At 37.1% G+C, this 19,636-nt stretch overlaps 1 protein-coding gene across 4 annotated transcripts in view; it reads left to right on the plus strand.

Annotated features, from left to right (window-relative positions):
• The window catches only part of LOC125229039 (histidine--tRNA ligase, cytoplasmic), a 30,456-nt gene that overhangs the window by 861 nt on the left and 9,959 nt on the right, over nt 1-19,636 (plus strand). For 2 of the 4 annotated variants that reach the window (XM_048133804.1, XM_048133808.1), the window contains 5 exons: nt 768-980; nt 1,731-1,952; nt 8,108-8,314; nt 8,919-9,213; nt 18,879-18,979. In XM_048133804.1, the coding sequence (XP_047989761.1) occupies nt 768-980; nt 1,731-1,952; nt 8,108-8,314; nt 8,919-9,213; nt 18,879-18,979 (1,038 nt within the window). Of the gene's footprint in view, nt 1-49; nt 218-767; nt 981-1,730; nt 1,953-8,107; nt 8,315-8,918; nt 9,214-18,878; nt 18,980-19,636 lie in introns of all 4 variants that reach the window. The other 2 variants (XM_048133806.1, XM_048133807.1) reach the window with 2 other exon arrangements.

Here is a 19,636-nt window from a genome sequence, read left to right on the forward strand (position 1 = left end):
GTATTACAATTATTTTCAAAGTGTTTTTTTCTGCTTTCCGGTATAATTGTAAAGCTGTGGTGACAAGGGATTGTATTGGAGTTTTAACGTTGGATATAATCAGTCAAGCATGTCTTTCCGAGCAATAAGTCTTGTGAAAATCCATAAAACCGTTATGAGGTTGCACAATATAAATAGAGTTTTGACTAAGACTATTACAACATCAGCTTGTTGCAAGGTATTAGAAAGCTAATCGTTAATTCTATATGTTTAAATGCCTTTTCTAGTTGCTTTTTCATAGCATTTATTAAAGTAATGAATGTTGTTTAAGGAGTGCTCAAATGTGTAAATCTCACTTCTTTTGCTTTATGTTGATAGGAATACTTCAATATAGTTGTGATTTAAATGAAAGCTGAAATACTAGATTGCCATAATAATGAGAACATTATGCATGAATTGAATTTACTCCCATAATTTTAACTGCTCTAAATGTCTTTTATGGCCTGTGTTTCTTAAATTTTTTAGATACCAATAGATTCTATATTGTATAAACATATTTTATGAAAATATATTCATGTAGTTCTTTTCAGTAAGATTAATAAGATTTTGATAGCACTGGCTGTGAATGTGTTATTTGTAATGTCTATGAACCTACTTACACATACTCAAGTTTTGGACCTATACCACCAATCTCTGCAAACTATTACTATTGATAAATAGTCAAACTTTTAATCATATCATTATTAAGATTGGGATTCTGTAAATATTGACTAATACAAATTTTTCAGATAAAAGAAGAAGTAGCAAAGCTCCTAGCCCTTAAATCTCAGCTAGCCCCAGAAGATGTGGCCCCACAGAAGTTCACCCTCAAAACACCGAAGGGAACTCGGGATTACACCCCGCAGCAAATGACAATAAGGAACGAGGTTCTGCAGAAGATTATAACGGTTTTCAAGAGGCATGGAGCTGAGTGCATTGACACGCCTGTTTTTGAATTGAAGGTTTGTCTATGCTGCTGATTGGGAGTTTTATCTTAATACTAGCCTTTGCTTGTGTTGAATTCGAGAAAATTGTGGAGTGCTCCATACCAACTTGCACCCCCTATTTCAGGGAAGTGGGGGTTAGGAAGAGACAAACAGTAGCCTATGTCACTCTCCATCCCTTAAACTATCTTCACTTAAATAAATCACGTCAATTTGTCGGTCCATTTTACCGTGAAAGACAGACAAACAGACACACATTCTCATTTATAATTTTTTTTATAATATAGTATTTATAAATACATACATACATATATACTATCACGCCTGTTATCCCATGAAGGGGTAAGCAGAGCACATGAAACTACTCAAGTTTCAGTGCCACTCTTGGCAAAAAGGGGTTGAAAGAAATCGAAAATGTGACATTGCTAAATGTGTTATTTATAAATATGGTATGGATTGTCATATTCTATTTTAGAATCCCTTGCTACACTCAGGATTAAATTAAAGAATGCTTTGTTCAGGATGAAATGTATGCCCTTGCCGTAAATATAAATAAATAAATATTATAGGACCTTTTTACACAGATTGACTGAGGCCCACGGTAAGCTCAAGAAGGCTTGTGTTGTGGGTACTCAGACAACGATATATATAATATATAAATACTTACATACATAGAAAACATCCATGACTCATATATGTTATTTATCTTCCTTGTGACACAATCCTTATTTTTATTTGTTTCACTAAAAAGTCCAATTTTGTTCACAGGAAGTACTAACAGGCAAATATGGCGAAGACTCTAAGTTAATCTACGACTTAAAAGATCAAGGGGGTGAGATCCTGTCCCTGCGGTACGACCTCACCGTTCCACTGGCCCGGTATCTGGCCATGAGCAAGATAAACACGCTAAAGCGGTACCATATAGCCAAAGTCTACAGGAGAGACAACCCGGCCATGACTAGAGGGAGATACAGGGAATTCTATCAATGTGTAAGTTCTAAATTCAAAGTAATCATAATCTTTATTGTTTGTGAGAAATGGGTTACATTGCCAGTAATACTATTTGTGCTTGTCTGTTCAGTGTTTGTCTTCTCCACAGGGCTACAGTTGCCTGTCCGAACTAATTTTTTGCCCACCATTTATCATAGTTTCCTTTTCTTTAGACCATTTGCGATGCAACAAATAGGTTAGTCAATGTTTTTACAAGCTTTTAAAAAACTTGCCTTGTTAGTATATTAGTTTGGGTCAAAACATAGAAGCTAAATTTGACCGACTTCCCGGTTTCCGATTGAGCTGAAATTTTTCACACATATGTAAATAACGTGCCAATACAATATTACGGTATCATGGAGCTGATCTGATGATGGAGCAGAAAGGTGGCCATAGGAACTCTGTTAAGAAACGTCGTATCCCCATCGAGTAAGGGGTTTTTAGAAACGTCTCGAAGTGCAGTAGATGACTGTTGAAAGAAAGGTACAGTCGGCGATAAGAGCTTGTGCCAAAAATGATTTTTTTGCAAAAAACTTATTGACACATATGGCGCTATATTACCGCACTATACAAATTATTCGTTTAGGTTCTTTTAAATACCTAAATGTACTGAGTATAGTTAGGTAAGTGTGAGCTCATTAGTCATTACGCAACTATCTCAAGAAATGATATGGCCATATATTATGTATGTACTGTAAAACATAGTACGATTCACGTGCGAAAGGTGAATTCGTGATTCGTGTCGATTTAAAACACTAATTCTTTCCTATAGTATGCAATGCTATAAATAATGTAATTGCAAGCCCATTTGTCGGTCGGCAATTTGTTAATAAGTATGTGTATTATTTCATTTTCTAATATAACTTTGGCCTAGAATGCCCCACAATTATTTTTGGCGGTTCACAAAAAGTGTAATGTGTGGCATACTTCGCACGCATTTGCAAGACTGAATATCGATCTTGTCAGAATAACATTGGAAAAAGATGATTTGGATAAATTGATTCACAATCGTTTTTTTTAATTATAAATGGGCGTACTCTTGGCCACAGACTAGCCAAAGGCAAAGACGTGGCCTACGATGGAGTGAGCTCGCCCAGAAGATGCCTGTTCAGTGTTCACTCTTGTTATCGTAAATATGTTAGCCGGATGCACACTGGCCGCACGCCTCGGGAGGCAATTCCTCGTGTCATACTTTCTAGCGGTGACATGGTATCGTATGAAATTCAAAGCTACATCAAAAAAATGTACGAAAATTGTTCTAAATTGTACGCGTATTAAAAAAAAAAGTACTACACGCATTTACAAGAAAACAATGATCAATATGTCACCGCTAGAGAGCATTCTTTCTGGCGGGCGCTATCTATTTCACCATGTAACAGTCCACTTTTCAGCTTTTTTATGAATCAGAAAAAATGTACGAGAATTGTACTAAGCTGTCCGATACTTTTAAAAAAAATAACTACACGTATTTACAAGAAAACAATGATTTATATGTCACCGCTAGGAAGCAAACTTTCTGGCGGGCGCTATCTATTTCACTATGTAACAGTCCAGTTTTCAGCTTTTTTATGAATCAGAAAAAATGTACGAGAATTGTATTAAACTGACCGATACTTAAAAAAAAATAACTACACGTATTTACAAGAAAACAATGATGTATATGTCACCGCTAGGAAGCATACTTTCTGGCGGGCGCTATCTATTTCACTATGTAACAGTACAGTTTTCAACTTTCTTGTAAATCAGAAAATATGTACGAGAATTGTTCTAAATTACACGACAATCTTAAAAAATGTACTCCACATATTTACAAGAAATTTCACCACGCCAACTGGTACGGTCAGCTACATAAGATAAATATATTTACCTGTATTCAATTTTGACCTGCGTTCTTCCCAAGTAATAAGTTTCGATATGTATAGATATTTATAGACGAGACTGTAAAGGCTCATTTGATTCTTCGAAAACAGATAGCAAAATTGCGTATTATCCACAAGAGTGCAAAGTAATTTCATACAAATTTTAACTTGATATTTGCTTGCTGATAAAATTTACCTGTGTATAAAATAATGATGATTTTGAATCATAAATTATGAATAAATTGATGGATTTCATTTAGGCCGCCTTTACACCTGTAAGTGACTTACGTAAATCTTTGGTAAGCGACTGATGGTTCCATTTACACCTATGAAAAACTTATCGTAAGTTTTGCTTACGGAAGTTTTGTGGTTTTCATTCAACTTACTAAATGTCTACATTGTTCCAAGCAAGCAAAGTTGAAATGAAAAAAAAAACGACCGCCCTAGTTCGTAAGGCCAAAACTTATCAGTTTATTTCGATAAGCTGAGTGATGAGTCACTTCTGTAAGCAAACTCGTATACACTTGAAAGTTTTCAGCTTACGAAAGTAGTTAAAACTTACCGTAAGCTGCTTACAAAAACCATTAACATTTGAAAGTTTTACATAAGTCGCTTACGTAAGCGGTAAAACTCACAGGTGTAAGAGCGGCGTGCTACCCACCAAAAACATACCTGTTAAAAAGGGGGCCAAGTTCCTATCGGCTAATTGGGCAGGTAAAGTTTTCCTGATAGAATACTTTATAACGATCTTGGAAAGGTGGCTCGTTTGTTTTTATTTCTTATTATTTATTAATTATCTTTTTTTAAGTGACCGAAATGACGTTTGTGAAATTTACTGGCGGATGAACTATGAAGTGACAATGCATTTGTGCGTTCTGAATGTATGAAATTCCCAAGAGTCGCCACCACACACAGTTCTCCGTTTCAGAATACTTCTAAATTTGACCTTGGCAGGTTTTCATGCTGCACGTAATTATTTATAAGATTAAATGAATCTATTTATACAAATAATTAAATTAACCTGCAAAGTTCAAATTTAGAAGTATACAGGAATGGAGGACTGCGTGTGGTAGCGCTGGCGAGTCTTGAGAATGGCAAATGTTTACCAGTGGACCCGGCTGTTGATGAAGATGATTATGATCGATTTTAAAGTGCATCTAAACATGGCATTGGATTGGATTTTAACCCTAATTTAGGCGAACAATTAGCCGATAGGAACTGAGCTACAGAGGGTCAAAAGTGGGTCGAAACGGTTCGTGTAAATAGTGCACAGTATGTGCGCCGCCTGTTGCTGGAACTTGGCCTGCGCAGTGTGCTACCGTGCGTGTGTTTTTGTTGCATAGTAACATAGCAGTAATCTAAACAATTTATTAGAACAAACTTGTAATTATTTCTACGCATGTCAGGGGCACCATTGGCCTATTGCATAATGGTTATATATATAATTATCTTCGTCAAGTTAAAATTTATATGAAATTACTTTGCACTCTTGTTTTCGAAGAATCAAATGAGCCTTTACAGTCTCGTCTATAAATATCAATACATATCGAAACTTATTACTTGGGAAGAACGCAGGTCAAAATTGAATACAGGTAAATATATTTACCTTATGTAGCTGACCGTACCAGTTGGCGTGGTGAAATTTCTTGTAAATATGTAAAGTACATTTTTTAAGATTGTCGTGTAATTTAGAACAATTCTCGTACATATTTTCTGATTTACAAGAAAGTTGAAAACTGTACTGTTACATAGTGAAATAGATAGCGCCCGCCAGAAAGTATGCTTCCTAGCGGTGACATATACATCATTGTTTTCTTGTAAATACGTGTAGTTATTTTTTTTTTAAGTATCGGTCAGTTTAGTACAATTCTCGTACATTTTTTCTGATTCATAAAAAAGCTGAAAACTGGACTGTTACATAGTGAAATAGATAGCGCCCGCCAGAAAGTTTGCTTCCTAGCGGTGACATATAAATCATTGTTTTCTTGTAAATACGCGTAGTTATTTTTTTTTAAGTATCGGACAGCTTAGTACAATTCTCGTACATTTTTTCTGATTCATAAAAAAGCTAAAAAGTGGACTGTTACATAGTGAAATAGATAGCGCCCGCCAGAAAGAATGCTCTCTGGCGGTGACATATTGATCATTGTTTTCTTGTAAATGCGAGTAGTACTTTTTTTTTAATAAGCGTACAATTTAGAACAATTTTCGTACATTTTTTTGATGTAGCTTTGGATTCCATACGATACCATGTCACCGCTAGAAAGTATGACACAATTCCTCTCGCGTAATGCCTCGCGGGCGCGCAAAATTTTGCTTGTCAAGATGGCGTCCCTCGGTCAGCTGTTCAATATAGTACTTACCTCCTTTCCTCCCGTGGGTGTTATAGGAGTCGACTAGCGACGGTAGGATATATAAAATACAAATAAAATTGTGTGCGATGGGGTAGCAACCTGTCACAACGTCATATTACTTTCAACTTTTTAATTGTTAAGTGTTGCACGTAAATTTCAGCAATTCCATGTGCTCTGCCTCTTTTGGGAATACACCCGTGAGTTGCATGTATGTCTAATAAAGTGACGCAGTCAAACAAGGTTCATCATCATCATCAACTCAGCCCTTTATCGCCTCTCTTATTAAGTACAGCCAACCAATTGGAACACTAGGCCACTGTAGAACTATGTCATAGTGACGTTATAAATTAGATTGTAAGAAATCTCTTACTGCTTGTCATTTTGACATGGTTGTAGAGTGGCCTAGGGGCTAGGGTTCCAATTGGTTGAAAGTACGCCACTTGTCCCGGTCCTGAGCTAGTCAATTTTCCGGATGTCGTCCACCCAACGAGCCAACGAATGCCAAGCGCTTCTTACATCTGTAAGCGGCCACCCTTCCGTTAACATTTTAGTCTATCTGCCATCACTCTGCCACAGTATAATAAAAGTGCTATCGTACAGTATGGCCACTCCCGCTCCCCGCTGAAACTGCCGCCCACCCCCTCTCGGCTACCTCACAGTTACCGCCTGACAAAAACGCGAACAATCGACCTGTCATATCTCACTCATACAAGCATGGTACGCGTTCACCTACACGAGCTTAGAATGTGTGTTAGGAACGCGCCTCTTTCATATATTTGACCGCTAGTGTCCGAGATGTGACTCTGCCCAGCAACATATTGGTACTGATATAACTGTTACAAACCACGAAGAGAATTGGCATTAGAAAGTGCATAGACTCCGTTCGCGTCGGTCAAGTCCGGTATGTAGATCGGCGTCGCAATATTATTCGGTTAAGGTCACGCTGTGCGGTCAGTCATTATCGCATACCTTACAATTGGCTGGTTAATATGTATGAGCTTGGATTATGCGATGTATACGTCATGCGTTGCGTGGTAAGGGGGTGTGTTATCACGGACGTATTAAATTTACGATATTTTACGACTTCGGGACTTTCAGCTACAATTAGTGTTTTTGCTATTCTCTTCTGTTCTATGCCCAATAAATTCTCGTGACAGAATTATCAATACACTATTCTCTATTGTAATTCTTTTGGATTTATAACTAAACTAAAATGACGGGCTTCAGACTGCCGAGATTTAGTTAGAACTACTGGGTACGTAGCCGAATGGCACAAACGCTGACGAAACGAAACGCACGTAGATATCTATCTCTATCGCTCCTGCGTATTGGCGCGACAGAGCCAGACTACCTTTCGCGGCGTTTCGTTTTCGTTTCGCGTCGTAGAAATGCCATTCGGCTACGGCACCTGATATAATTTAATAGGTGTTACCTATTGTTGAACTTAAAAAATATGATGTATAGTACAATAGGGATGACGACTACATAAAAAATGGCATTCCGTTTAGTCCGTCATTTAGATCGTCCAAAAACACTGAACACATATTTTTCGCTTTTTCTAATGAAAAAATACAAACATAAGAGCATCAAAGTTCCGGAGTGGGGGCTTGTGGCGTCACTTCTAAGTAAAAATTGTACATAATAGGCGTGACGTCACGCGAAACTTTGTACTGTACCGTCGTCATTTTTCGTTTACGAGAAAAAAGAAAAAATACGTGTCTAAAATTCTTTGATAATCTAACTGACGGACTAATTAGTTTTTTTTAGTCGTCTCGCCTATTGATTTCATGCATGAAAATATTCGTTGATGGTAACATGGTGAGCCGGACTAATCCGGATATTATTTTGTCCTCTGGGTTGGAAAGTCAAGTGGAGAGTTTTTAATCTAAAATATGTATTATCAAAAGAAAATAATGTATGTTAACCATATATTTGTCCACAGGATTTCGACATCGCAGGCCAGTACGACCCCATGGTACCAGACGCGGAATGCCTACGAGTGGTCTCCGAGATTCTAGACGCTCTGGATATCGGCAAATACGTGCTGAAGGTCAACCACCGACGCCTTCTTGACGGCATGTTCGAGGCGTGTGGGGTGCCTGCTGAGAACTTCCGGGCTACCTGTTCTACGGTTGACAAACTTGACAAGGTATACTAGTATGCACGTATTGCCTTATAGAAGTAGCTGCATGAGAAATTCACTGGTCACAGACCGCCACAAAGTAACATACAGCCACTTAGACTTATAGCGGTCTCTGAGACTAAACTGGACTGCTGAAGCTCAACCACCGGCCTGCTCGATAAAATAGTAGCGTAAAAGAGAAATTGGTGTTAACACTATACAAATGTGTCTCATAAAACTGGTAGTCTATTGATCGTAAGCCTAATGGCCATTGTATAATCTGTGATCGCTGTGGTAGAAAATGCCGCTCTGGTATAGGTCTCTTTAGCTACCGAAGACGTTGCTATCAACCTCTCCACAACACATGATTTACTAGACGCTGCAACAATCATCTGCAATAGATGACGTGGTCAATGATAATTATGAATGAAATGGCCATTGTAACTAAATATTAATTGAAATTCATCCTCGACTCTTTGGCCTTTCAAAAAAATAAAATAAAAATATTTTTATTGCCATAACTACCAACACAACTTTCCAATGTATTTTGAGTACAAATAAGCTGGAGCAAGTTGTAAAGATGATTTTCTTAGTGTTATATATGTTTAACAACAATCTTTCTAAATTTCAGTTGTCCTGGCAAGAAGTGCGAACGGAAATGATAAACGAAAAAGGTGTGACCCTGGAAGCGGCGGACAAGATCGGCGAATACGTCAGACTGAACGGTGGCCCCGAACTCGCCGAGAAGCTGCTCAAAGATGAAAAATTATCCAAAACTAAGGCCGCTGTCGAAGGCCTAGAAGGAATTAAACTGTTGCTGCACTATTGCGAACTGTTCGGTATTAAGGATAAGATTCTCTTTGACTTGAGTCTCGCGAGAGGACTGGACTACTACACTGGAGTTATCTATGAAGCTGTTTTAACTCGTAAGTATTGCTAAAGACATATATCCATATTATAATATTATACATGGGAAAGTATGTGTGTTTGTTTGTGTGTCCGTCTTTCACGGCAAAACAGAGCGACGAAATGACGTGATTTTTTAAGTGGAGATAGTTGAAGGGATGGAGAGTGACACAGGCTATTTTTTGTCTCTTTCTAACGCGAGCGAAGCGGGCTAAATATACATTTAAGCCATATCTGATTTTCGCCTTTGAAATCCGTCCGACATCCGATATCGGATCGGATAATGTGAAAACGCACTTAGTCTGTTCGGAAAGAGAAGAGTCGTGGAATGTATTGGACCATTTCAGGACTCTTCTTCCGAACAGCCTAACACTCGCTAAACAGTGTGCCAGACCAAGTTTTGGTCTAACTAGACTAGAGTAACTAGTCATATTATATAAACTAACCTAACCACAAAATTAAAATTTTGAAAAAACCCCCGACCACGACATAGTAGACCGATTTTCATGAAATATGGCTAAGAACACTCCCGAATTACTCAGCTTTCAGACAAAAAAAAAACTAAATCCAGACAGACACACACAGACAGACAGACAGACACGTCAAACTTATAACACCCCTTCGTTTTTGCGTCGTGGGTTAAAAATTACAAATTACAAATCAAGTTGAACTGAAATTACAATTGATAATACTAATTCTAAGTTCTAACTAAAGTATTACGCTACTACAATGATTAGAGGTGTATAAGGTCTCTAAACGTCGATATTCAACTAAAAACTACACATATAGAAAAGTACAAATACAAAAAAAAACCGGCCAAGAGCGTGTCGGGCCACGCTCAGTGTAGGGTTCCGTAGTTTTCCGTATTTTTCTCAAAAACTACTGAACCTATCAAGTTCAAAACAATTTTCCTAGAAAGTCTTTATAAAGTTCTACTTTTGTGATTTTTTTCATATTTTTTAAACATATGGTTCAAAAGTTAGAGGGGGGGGGACGCACTTTTTTTTTCCTTTAGGAGCGATTATTGCCGAAAATATTAATATTATCAAAAAACGATCTTAGTAAACCCTTATTCATTTTTAAATACCTATCCAACAATATATCACATGTTGGGGTTGGAAGTTGGAATGAAAAAAAATATCAGCCCCCACTTTACATGTAGGGGAGGTACCCTAATAAAACATTTTTTTCAATTTTTTATTTTTGCACTTTGTTGGCGTGATTGATATACATATTAGTACCAAATTTCAGCTTTCTAGTGCTAACGGTTACTGAGATTATCCGCGGACGGACGGACGGACAGACATGGCGAAACTATAAGGGTTCCTAGTTGACTACGGAACCCTAAAAAAGAAGGCTAAAATTACTTTAGAGATGCAAATGACTCTAAATGTCACAAAAATATAAAATTACGAAAATAATCGGCCACAAGGGCTCTTTTGCTACTGAATAGGTCAACAACTCAACAGGTAGGAATTATTGTCCCGGATCTGTAAGTTCACATTTTTGACACATTTGTTTTGAAGTATGTTGCGATCTGGCTAAGACGTATCGTTAGCCAAATCCAACGATCAACAATCGATTAGGCCCTATGTACAAGGAATAAGACTCTGCCACAGCACTAGTTTAAAAATGAAAATGAATGATAAATTACATAATAAGTAAATCATGCGTGATAAATTAATATCGTAAAATACTCACTAACGAAGATCCGCAAAAATGTAACATGTGTTAGATTATGTTTAAAGTAAGCGAATATTGTTTTTACGTACTTGAGTTTTTTCAATATTATTACAGGATTTAATTTCAAATTTCATTAGGTTGCGCGAGTTTACGTTTTGCGGACGCTGTCATGTGTCAAAAAGAGGTTCTTACAGCTCTGGGACAATAGGGATACGTTTACATTACACACTAAACACATTTAGATTTAAATCTGTGAAGACTACTATAATATACGCATGTAGTATTTTCTCGTAAATGGATATTGAACGTTTTGCAACAGATAATAGAGTTTTTTCCTTTGTTTTTAGCGAAGTCATAGTTTTTGTTAATGGAAATTTCTTTATTTATTTCTTTATTTATAAATTCCTTAAAATTAACACTAACAGACAAGCTATACATGTTAATAGGAGGGTAGTTTTAGAGACTCATACCATAGGATATTAGACCATACTTAAGGTCTTATGATTGATTCATAATCAGTAGCTAATGGAACTTGGAGTCGTATTAGCTTCCAGGTATCGGCTACTAATCGAAAGGAATTGCGATTCCGTGCTGTAAAACATGTCCAGATTGCTGTCACTGGCCAGTATTTCATTTAGAAGAGTTAATGCATGGTGTAGCGGAGAGTGTGATAGGGCATGAGTTCGTGCTGTCGGGATAGCGAATAGAGTTTGTGGACGGGGGCGGAGTTCTATGCCAGTAATAGGGCGAACTTTTAATGAAATCAGAGATAGCATGGTAGGGTTAGTAATTTGGCCGCGTATTAAACGTAAGAAGAACTTTATGAGAGCTATATTTCTTCTGCACTCTAGGGAAGTGTAATTTACCATCCCAAGGACGTAAAGAGTGGGATACAGATGCGGATAGTACCCATGGAGTTTACGGAAAAGAAAGCGTATAAAAGTTTTTTGCACCCTCTCCAACATAAGAGTGTACTGGTGTTCATGGGGGCACCATACAATCGCATTAGATTCTAGCCGACTTCGCACATATGCATTGTATAATATGCTAAGTGCATTTTGCGAGTCCAGAAATTTGCATTGGCGGATTACAAAGCCCAACGACTTTCTAGCAGCATTACATGTAGCAACAATATGATCATTGAAAGTGAGATGTGGATCAAACCAGGTGCCTAGGTCACGAGCTGATGAGACTTGTTGAAGAGGCTGGTTGTCAATCATGTAATTGTAATGGAGGCGATGGAAAGCACGAGTGAATGTCATGATTGAGCATTTATCTTCATTAAGGGATACATTATTTTGAATGCTCCACGCACAGACATTGCGGATGTCCTCTTGTAACTTAATACAATCTTGGTGGGTACTAATTGACTTGACTAACTTTAGATCATCAGCAAACAGCAAGCACGTGGAGTGTTTAATGGATGTTGGGAGGTCGTTGATGAGAATGACAAATAGAAGGGGACCAAGAGAACTACCTTGACCTATACCGGATAAAACTGGATAGGGAGTTGATTTACATTGGCCGTACTGGACATACTGTTGTCTATTTGTGAAATAGTTTGCTAACAATTGTAATAGTGACTGTGTGAAACCAGCATGGGCCTATTTTACTAAAAGTGTATCATTATTAACTCTGTCAAAAGCTTTACGGTAGTCGAAATAGGCCACATCCACTTGATTCTTTTCATCTAGGCTATTGGCAATAACAGTGATTGCATCCGATTTTTAACGTTCACGCGATGATGTTGCGTGTTAAATTGAGAATGAAATCGATAAGTCTACGGTAATTAGCGAATGTAAGATTTAATTATGCTGAGGATGTTGTGGCTATTTTCTAATTAAATTAGCGATCTTAGATTATATGGTATATCAGCAGTTCTCGAAAAGTTTGTACAAAAATTAAGGAAATATTTTTTTTTCCTTTTTTGTTACCAAGATTTATTTCATGAATTGAGATTTTAGTAAGTTTTATTTGATCATTAAGGTTCTCGAGTATCTATATTTTCTTAATTATAGTAATTATCATAGTCATAGTTTTTGTTAATGAAGATGATTGCATCCGTTTTTTTAACGTTCACGCGATGATGTTAAATCGATAAGTCTACGGTAATTAGCGAATGTAAGATTTAATTATGCTGAGGATGTTGTGGCTATTTTCTAATTAAATTAGCGATCTTAGATTATATGGTATATCAGCAGTTCTCGAAAAGTTTGTACAAAAAGTAAGGAAATATTTTTTTTTCCTTTTTTGTTACCAAGATTTATTTCATGAATTGAGATTTTAGTAAGTTTTATTTGATCATTAAGGTTCTCGAGTATCTATATTTTCTTAATTATAGTAATTATCTTGTACATATCTTACGAAAGTAAAAAGAACTTATATCACTAAATGTTGGTAACATAACCTAACCACAAAATTAAAATTTTGAAAAAACCCCCGACCGCGACCTTGTGGACCAATTTTCATGAAACATGGCTAAGAACACTCCCGACTAACACAGCTTTAAAATAAAAAAAAACTAAATCGAAATCGGTTCATCCATTCAGGAGCTACGATGCCACAGACAGACACACACACACAAACAGACAGACAGACAGACAGACAGACGGACGGACAGACAGACAGACACGTCAAACTTATAACACCCCGTCGTCGGGGGTTAAAAATAGGATCAATTAAATTTGGCTGACGAGGCTATATATACAAACTTTTTGAGAACTGCTGATATACGTTGATTGCATTTACAACATATGTTTATAACGATTAAAAGGTAAACTATAAAAAAACTCACGTGAGACTCGAACATATTAACATTTTCAAAAATCATAAATACATAAACTCACGCCTTTACTTCCAAAAAGAGTAGGCAGAGCACATGAAACTCATCAAGTTTCGGTGCCAGCGACAGGTTGCCAGCCCATCGCCCACATCATAAGTAACCCACATCCCTCAGTCGACTTCGTAAATCATAAGTCGAATACATTAAATGGTCAAAAAAAGGATAACCAAAACACCTTTTCGTGTTTTTAGAAAAATACATTAAAAAATATAATCATTCTCTTGCCCTCATCTCATTATTTGGGGTCGGCGCAGCAGATTTTCCTCCTCCACTCCTCTCTATCAGCCGTCATTTCCATACTAACACCTTTCACTCTCATATCATTATTCACACATTCCATCGTTTCTTAGGCTTTCCACTACCATTGTATCCATCCACCTTCATATTTACCACTCGTTTTATAAAATTGCTTTCACCCCTCCGCATTACATGCTCGTACCATGCTAATCTGCTTCCTCTCACCTTCTTAGTCACTGGCGCTACTCTCAGGCTTCCCCTTATACAGGGTGTCCCAAGACTATGGGACATGAACGGAAAGTACCTTAAATATCGTAGATAGGGTATTTTGCTACAAGAAGACTTTATTTTATTTTTAAAACTAAGTAAAACTCCATTCATAGATTTTTAAATAATTACATGGTATAGGCTTCATCATAAAGATTATCTTTCTCTAAATAACATAGTGTCGGAGATAAAAGGAAGACCATGAATTTTAACATTTTACATGGCAGACTCCTTAGCCTTAAAATTTGTCCATACATTAAAAAAAAAAAAAAATTTTTTTTGAATGCAGTTTTACCAAGTTTTAAAAATAAAATAAAGTCTTCTTTCAGCAATATATCCTATCTGTGATATTTTAGGTACTTTCCCTTCATGTCCCATGGTCTTGGGACACCCTGTATACTCATCCATACTAATATTAGAAATGGGAAAGTGTGTGTCTCTGTTTGTTTGTCCGTCCTTCACGGCAAAACGGGGCGACGAATTGTCGTGATTTTTTAAGTGGAGATAGTTGAAGGGATGGAGAGTGACATAGGCTACTTTTTGTCTCTTTCTAACGCGAGCGAAGCCGCGGGCAAAAGCTAGTACTTATATACTTTAAATAAATAAATAAATAAAATAGCCTTTATTTCAGACGTTTTGTTACATTTCATTTTGTTGTTGACATTCATAATTATATTACCTAGTTTTTGTCTGTATGCCTTTTGTAGGCAAAGGCCTCCCCTAACTCCTTCCATTTGTCTCTGTCTTTTGTTATTGTAGTCCAGGAACTTCCTGCTGCACGCTTTATCTCATCTTCCCATCTTCTTCTTGGCCTGCCACGTTTCCTCTTTTTGTATTTAGTGAACCAGTACATTATCGTTTTAGACCACTTTTCTTTCCCTCTTATTGTGTGACCTGCCCATTGCCATTTTAACTTTTTAATTGTTGTAGTAATGTCTTTTGTTTTAGTACATTTCTTTATATCTATGTTTCTAACTTTATCGGCTAACCGCTTTCCCATCATGCTTCTCTCCATAGCGTTTTGACATATCTCTAGCTTTTTGTAGTGGGATTTGTTTAGTGCCCATGTTTGGCAACCATAAGTTAGGACAGGAAGTATACAGGTATCGAACAGTTTCCTTTTTATGGTCATACTCATTTCTTTATTTTTCATAACTTCTTTTAAGTTCCAATATTGCTTCCACCCGTTTCCAATACGCCTGTCTAGTTCTTTCGTAGTCAAGTCGTGTGGGGATATAATTTGGCCTAGATATAAGTATTCATTTACATACTCGATCATGTTGTTGTTGACGTAAATGGGTTCTTTGTCTTTTCCATTGGTCATGGCTTTGGTCTTCAGGGTGTTCATACATAGCCCTACTTTCTGGCTTTCTGTATCTAGGTCACATATCATTTCGTTTAGTCTGGTTTTAGATGGTGAGATTAATATGAGATCGTCTGCAAATCTTAAATGCGAGAGGTTTTCGCCATTGATTGATAATCCGCATTCCTCCCAATTTAATTTACGGAATACCTCTTCTAAGACAGCCGTAAAGAGTTTTGGTGACACTGGATCTCCTTGACGGACTCCTCTTCCTATTTTAATTTCTTCACCTTCTCTGTCCAACTTAATTTTGGCCTTGCTATTTTCATAGATGTTTTTTAGGATTCTGATGTACTTGATTTCAACTCCTTGATTTATTAGGGCTTGCCAGATTTTGTCGTGTTCAAGAGAGTCGAAGGCTTTGCTATAATCCACAAAACAGCAGTGTAGCGTGATATTGAATTCCTTCGCTTTTTCAAAGAGTTGTTTAACTACATGTATATGGTCCAGGGTTGAATATCCGCTCCTAAATCCTGCTTGTTCCCTCGGTTGGCTTTCATCTAGGATCTTGGTCATTCTATTAAGGATAATTTTAGCGAAGATTTTGTATATATTTGACATCAAGCTAATAGGGCGGTAGTTGTTAATGTTGTTTTTGTCGCCTTTTTTGTGCAATAGTATGATTGTCGAAGTAGTCCATTGATTAGGGATTATCTCTCTTTGTAGCACATCATTGAATATGGTGGTGAGAGGTGGTACAAGGATTTCTATGTTAGCAGTCAGAAATTCGTTGCTAATACCATCCGCTCCGGGTGCCTTATCTCTTTTTTGTGTTTTTATTGCTTTTTCCACTTCTGCAGGTAATATGTTTGGAACCACGCTTTCACCTGTTGTGTCTGTCGGGTGATTGTTATCCTTCTTTGTGTATAGATCTCTGAAGAAAGTGGTCGCTATAGAGATAATCTCTGGACGACTGGTTTTGCATTTTCCTGTTTTATCTGAGATATTGGGTATCCAGTCTATTTTTTCCAATAACTGTTTTTTCGCTTTTTTAGTCCCGCCTGTTCTTTGAATGCAATTTTCCAAAAGTGCCAGCCTGTGTCTTTGTCTGTCTTTTCTCATGTTTAGCTTTATTTCGTTACTGATTTTAGTGATATTTTGTCTGTCTTGTTTCGTTTTTCCATGTAGAGATATTAGTTCAGCCCTAGTTTTTAATAGTTCCCTTGTTTCCCTTGTAAGCCATTTCGCTGAGTTACATTTTATTTTAGGTTTGTTGCTTTCCTTTGTGTGTAAGAGTTCCTCAAATTTGTCATATTTATTTTGGGTATCTAGGTGTTCTGTTAATCTTGCAAAATTTTCAAGGTTTTCTTTTAAGTTTTCGCTGTTTTCTATAAGTGTGGTAATTGGTTTCAACATGAAGGGTCTGTCTTTTTTGGAAGTTGTAAAATGAAGTTTGGCCCTTATCATCCTATGGTTGGTATTAAAGTTTAATTTATTTATTACTCGACAGTCATGAAACATTTTTGTTTTGTTCGTGAGAATGTAGTCGATCTCGTTCTTGTGTTGACCATTTGGGGATATCCACGTCCATCTGTTGTTATCTCTTTGTTTGTATATGCTGTTGAGTATTTTCAAGTTGTTTTCATAAGCTAGTTGGATAAGTTTTCCACCGTTTCGTGTGCGCTTGCCAGAACAGTGTGGGCCCATTATTAGCTCTTCTCCTATGCCTCTGCTCCCAATTCTTGCGTTGAAGTCACCCATCACTACTAAGTTCTTGTGTCCGTGAGTTTTGATTGCGTCGGTTAGCAAAGAGTAGAAGGATTCTATTTCTAACTTGCTGGATAGTTCGGTCGGTGAATAGACTTGTATAATGGACCATGATTCTTTTTGTTCTCCATGTGGCAGTTTTATGTTGAGTATTGCTATACGTTCCGATATTCCAATAAATTCTTCTATGTAGTGTTTTAGTTCTGGTTTTATTAAAAATCCTGTGCCATATTGGCCGGGTGTTTCTCCTTTATAGTACATAAGGAAGCTTCCATGATCCTCTATATTTTCTCCTAGTCGTCTGACTTCACTGAGGCCCACAATGTCCCATTTTATGTTTGATAATGCCAGTTCTAGCTCGTTTAGATTTTCAGGAGTTCGGAGTGTTCTAGTATTTAATGTACACACATGTAGAATGTTGTCATTACTGGTATACTGTTTTGCTTGGTTTTCTTTATATAGTGTTAGGGGGTTTTGGTCTTTCTCCCCACGGGGACCAACCGGCTTGGGGAGTTGATTGTTGTTGTTTACTTGCTGTTTGATAGTATAAAGAGGAGTTGAACTGTGGCCTATGACATTTAGTTTTTTGTGCTGTTTATTTGTGCTCTATGCCTCATTACTTGGAAGGCATTGGTTTTTACAACCTTAGAGGATGGTGTTTGTTTCCCAGCACATGCATTTGCTTCTTTGTCCGAGGGGGGTGATTCCGAGCGTGTTCGCTTGTTTGTGCTTGGAATTACTACTAATTTGTCGTATTTGATATAAGCTTTATTTCCATTTGCTTGTTCCTTTTTGAGAAGGGGAATTAAGTTTTTGCGAATCTCTAGAACTTCCTTTGTGTAGTCTTCACTTATGTATATATTTTTTGATTTTAGATACTTGATAAGTTTAAAAGCTTTAAATTTCAGTTCTTTGCGCACAAATCTGGCTAGGATCGGTCTATTCTTGTTCGGTGTAAACTTTCCAAGTCTCCTTGCATAATCAATATCTGTTTCCCCGATGCTCATCTCCCCACTATCTTGAAGAAGTTTTGTGACTTTCGCAGTGATGAACTCTCCTTTTTCTTCTGGCACATTAAATACTATGATATTTTTTTCTTTTGTTTGTCTTGTCAAAGATTGCACTTGTTTTTGAAGGTTTTCGACTGTTTCCCGGTGAGTTTTGTTTTCCGTTTCTAGCACGGTGATTCGGCTGCCGAAGCTTTCTTCCAGTATATTTGTTAGCTTTTGCGTAATTTCCTCCGTCTGAGACTTCATTAGCCTTTTCATCATTTCCTCCATTTGTGCTTCGTTCATCATCTCCTTTGTCCTTTGTCACGATTTTGAGGTTAGGTTGACACTTAGATGTTTTTGGCACGAAAAACAGTTTTTGTGTTAAATTTCGGTTATAACTTTATGGAATGTGAGTCCCGATTTTAGATCTTCGTTCAATTTTTGCGTAAACTTTCACTTTTCCGCCAATTTCTATATATTTTCTTTAGATATGAGAATTGCGATGTCACTTGTCACAGTGTTGCCATAGCTCAGCGATCATAGATCAGAATCTTTAAACTTTCATATTTTAAAAACCATTATTTATATTTTCAGAACCAATCAAAGTAGGCAATGAGGAGCAAACCGTCGGATCTATAGCTGGTGGCGGTAGGTACGACAACCTAGTGGGCATGTTAGACTCCAAAAATAAACAGGTATGTTAACGAATCCAATATCGTCACTACTTTGAAAAAATCTCGTATCTCACGCTGCTTCTCAAAGTTAAAACGCAGTAAGTCTAAATGCATTCCATACATACTTACTACAGTTTTCTTTTCATTGACAGACGAAGATACAAGTTTTTTTAAAAGTAGTGACGATATACAATAATATAACTCCGTATAAAATAACTAAGGCACTGGTCCCACCGCGAGCTAGTAAGCTATGAGCTATCGGCTATAAAAACGAACAAAAAATAAGCACGCCCGTCCCGTGCAAATAAAAGAGTTTTATTTTGACGAAACCTTAGGTGGATGAACACTCTGTTATATGACGAAGCCTGCGCTGTGGATCTAAACGTATGTATTTTTTAATGATTTCTTTTGTTCAATAAATAATTGTCTAAAATAAAAGAGACACGGCGATTTTAATAGCTCACCGCTAGACGAGTAACTATAAACGTCGCCGTGTCTCTTTTATTTGCACGGGAGTGATTATCTTTTGTTCGTTTTTATAGCCGATAGCTCATAGCTTACTAGCTCGCGGTGGGACCAGTGCCTATGAGCTATCGGCTATAAAAACGAACAAAAGATAGTCGCTTCCGTGTAAATAAAAGATTCAGATTCAGATATCTATAAAAAAAGCGTATCCCG

The sequence above is a fragment of the Leguminivora glycinivorella genome, chromosome 8, assembly GCF_023078275.1.
Source record: "Leguminivora glycinivorella isolate SPB_JAAS2020 chromosome 8, LegGlyc_1.1, whole genome shotgun sequence".
Classification (NCBI taxonomy): Eukaryota; Metazoa; Arthropoda; class Insecta; order Lepidoptera; family Tortricidae; genus Leguminivora; species Leguminivora glycinivorella.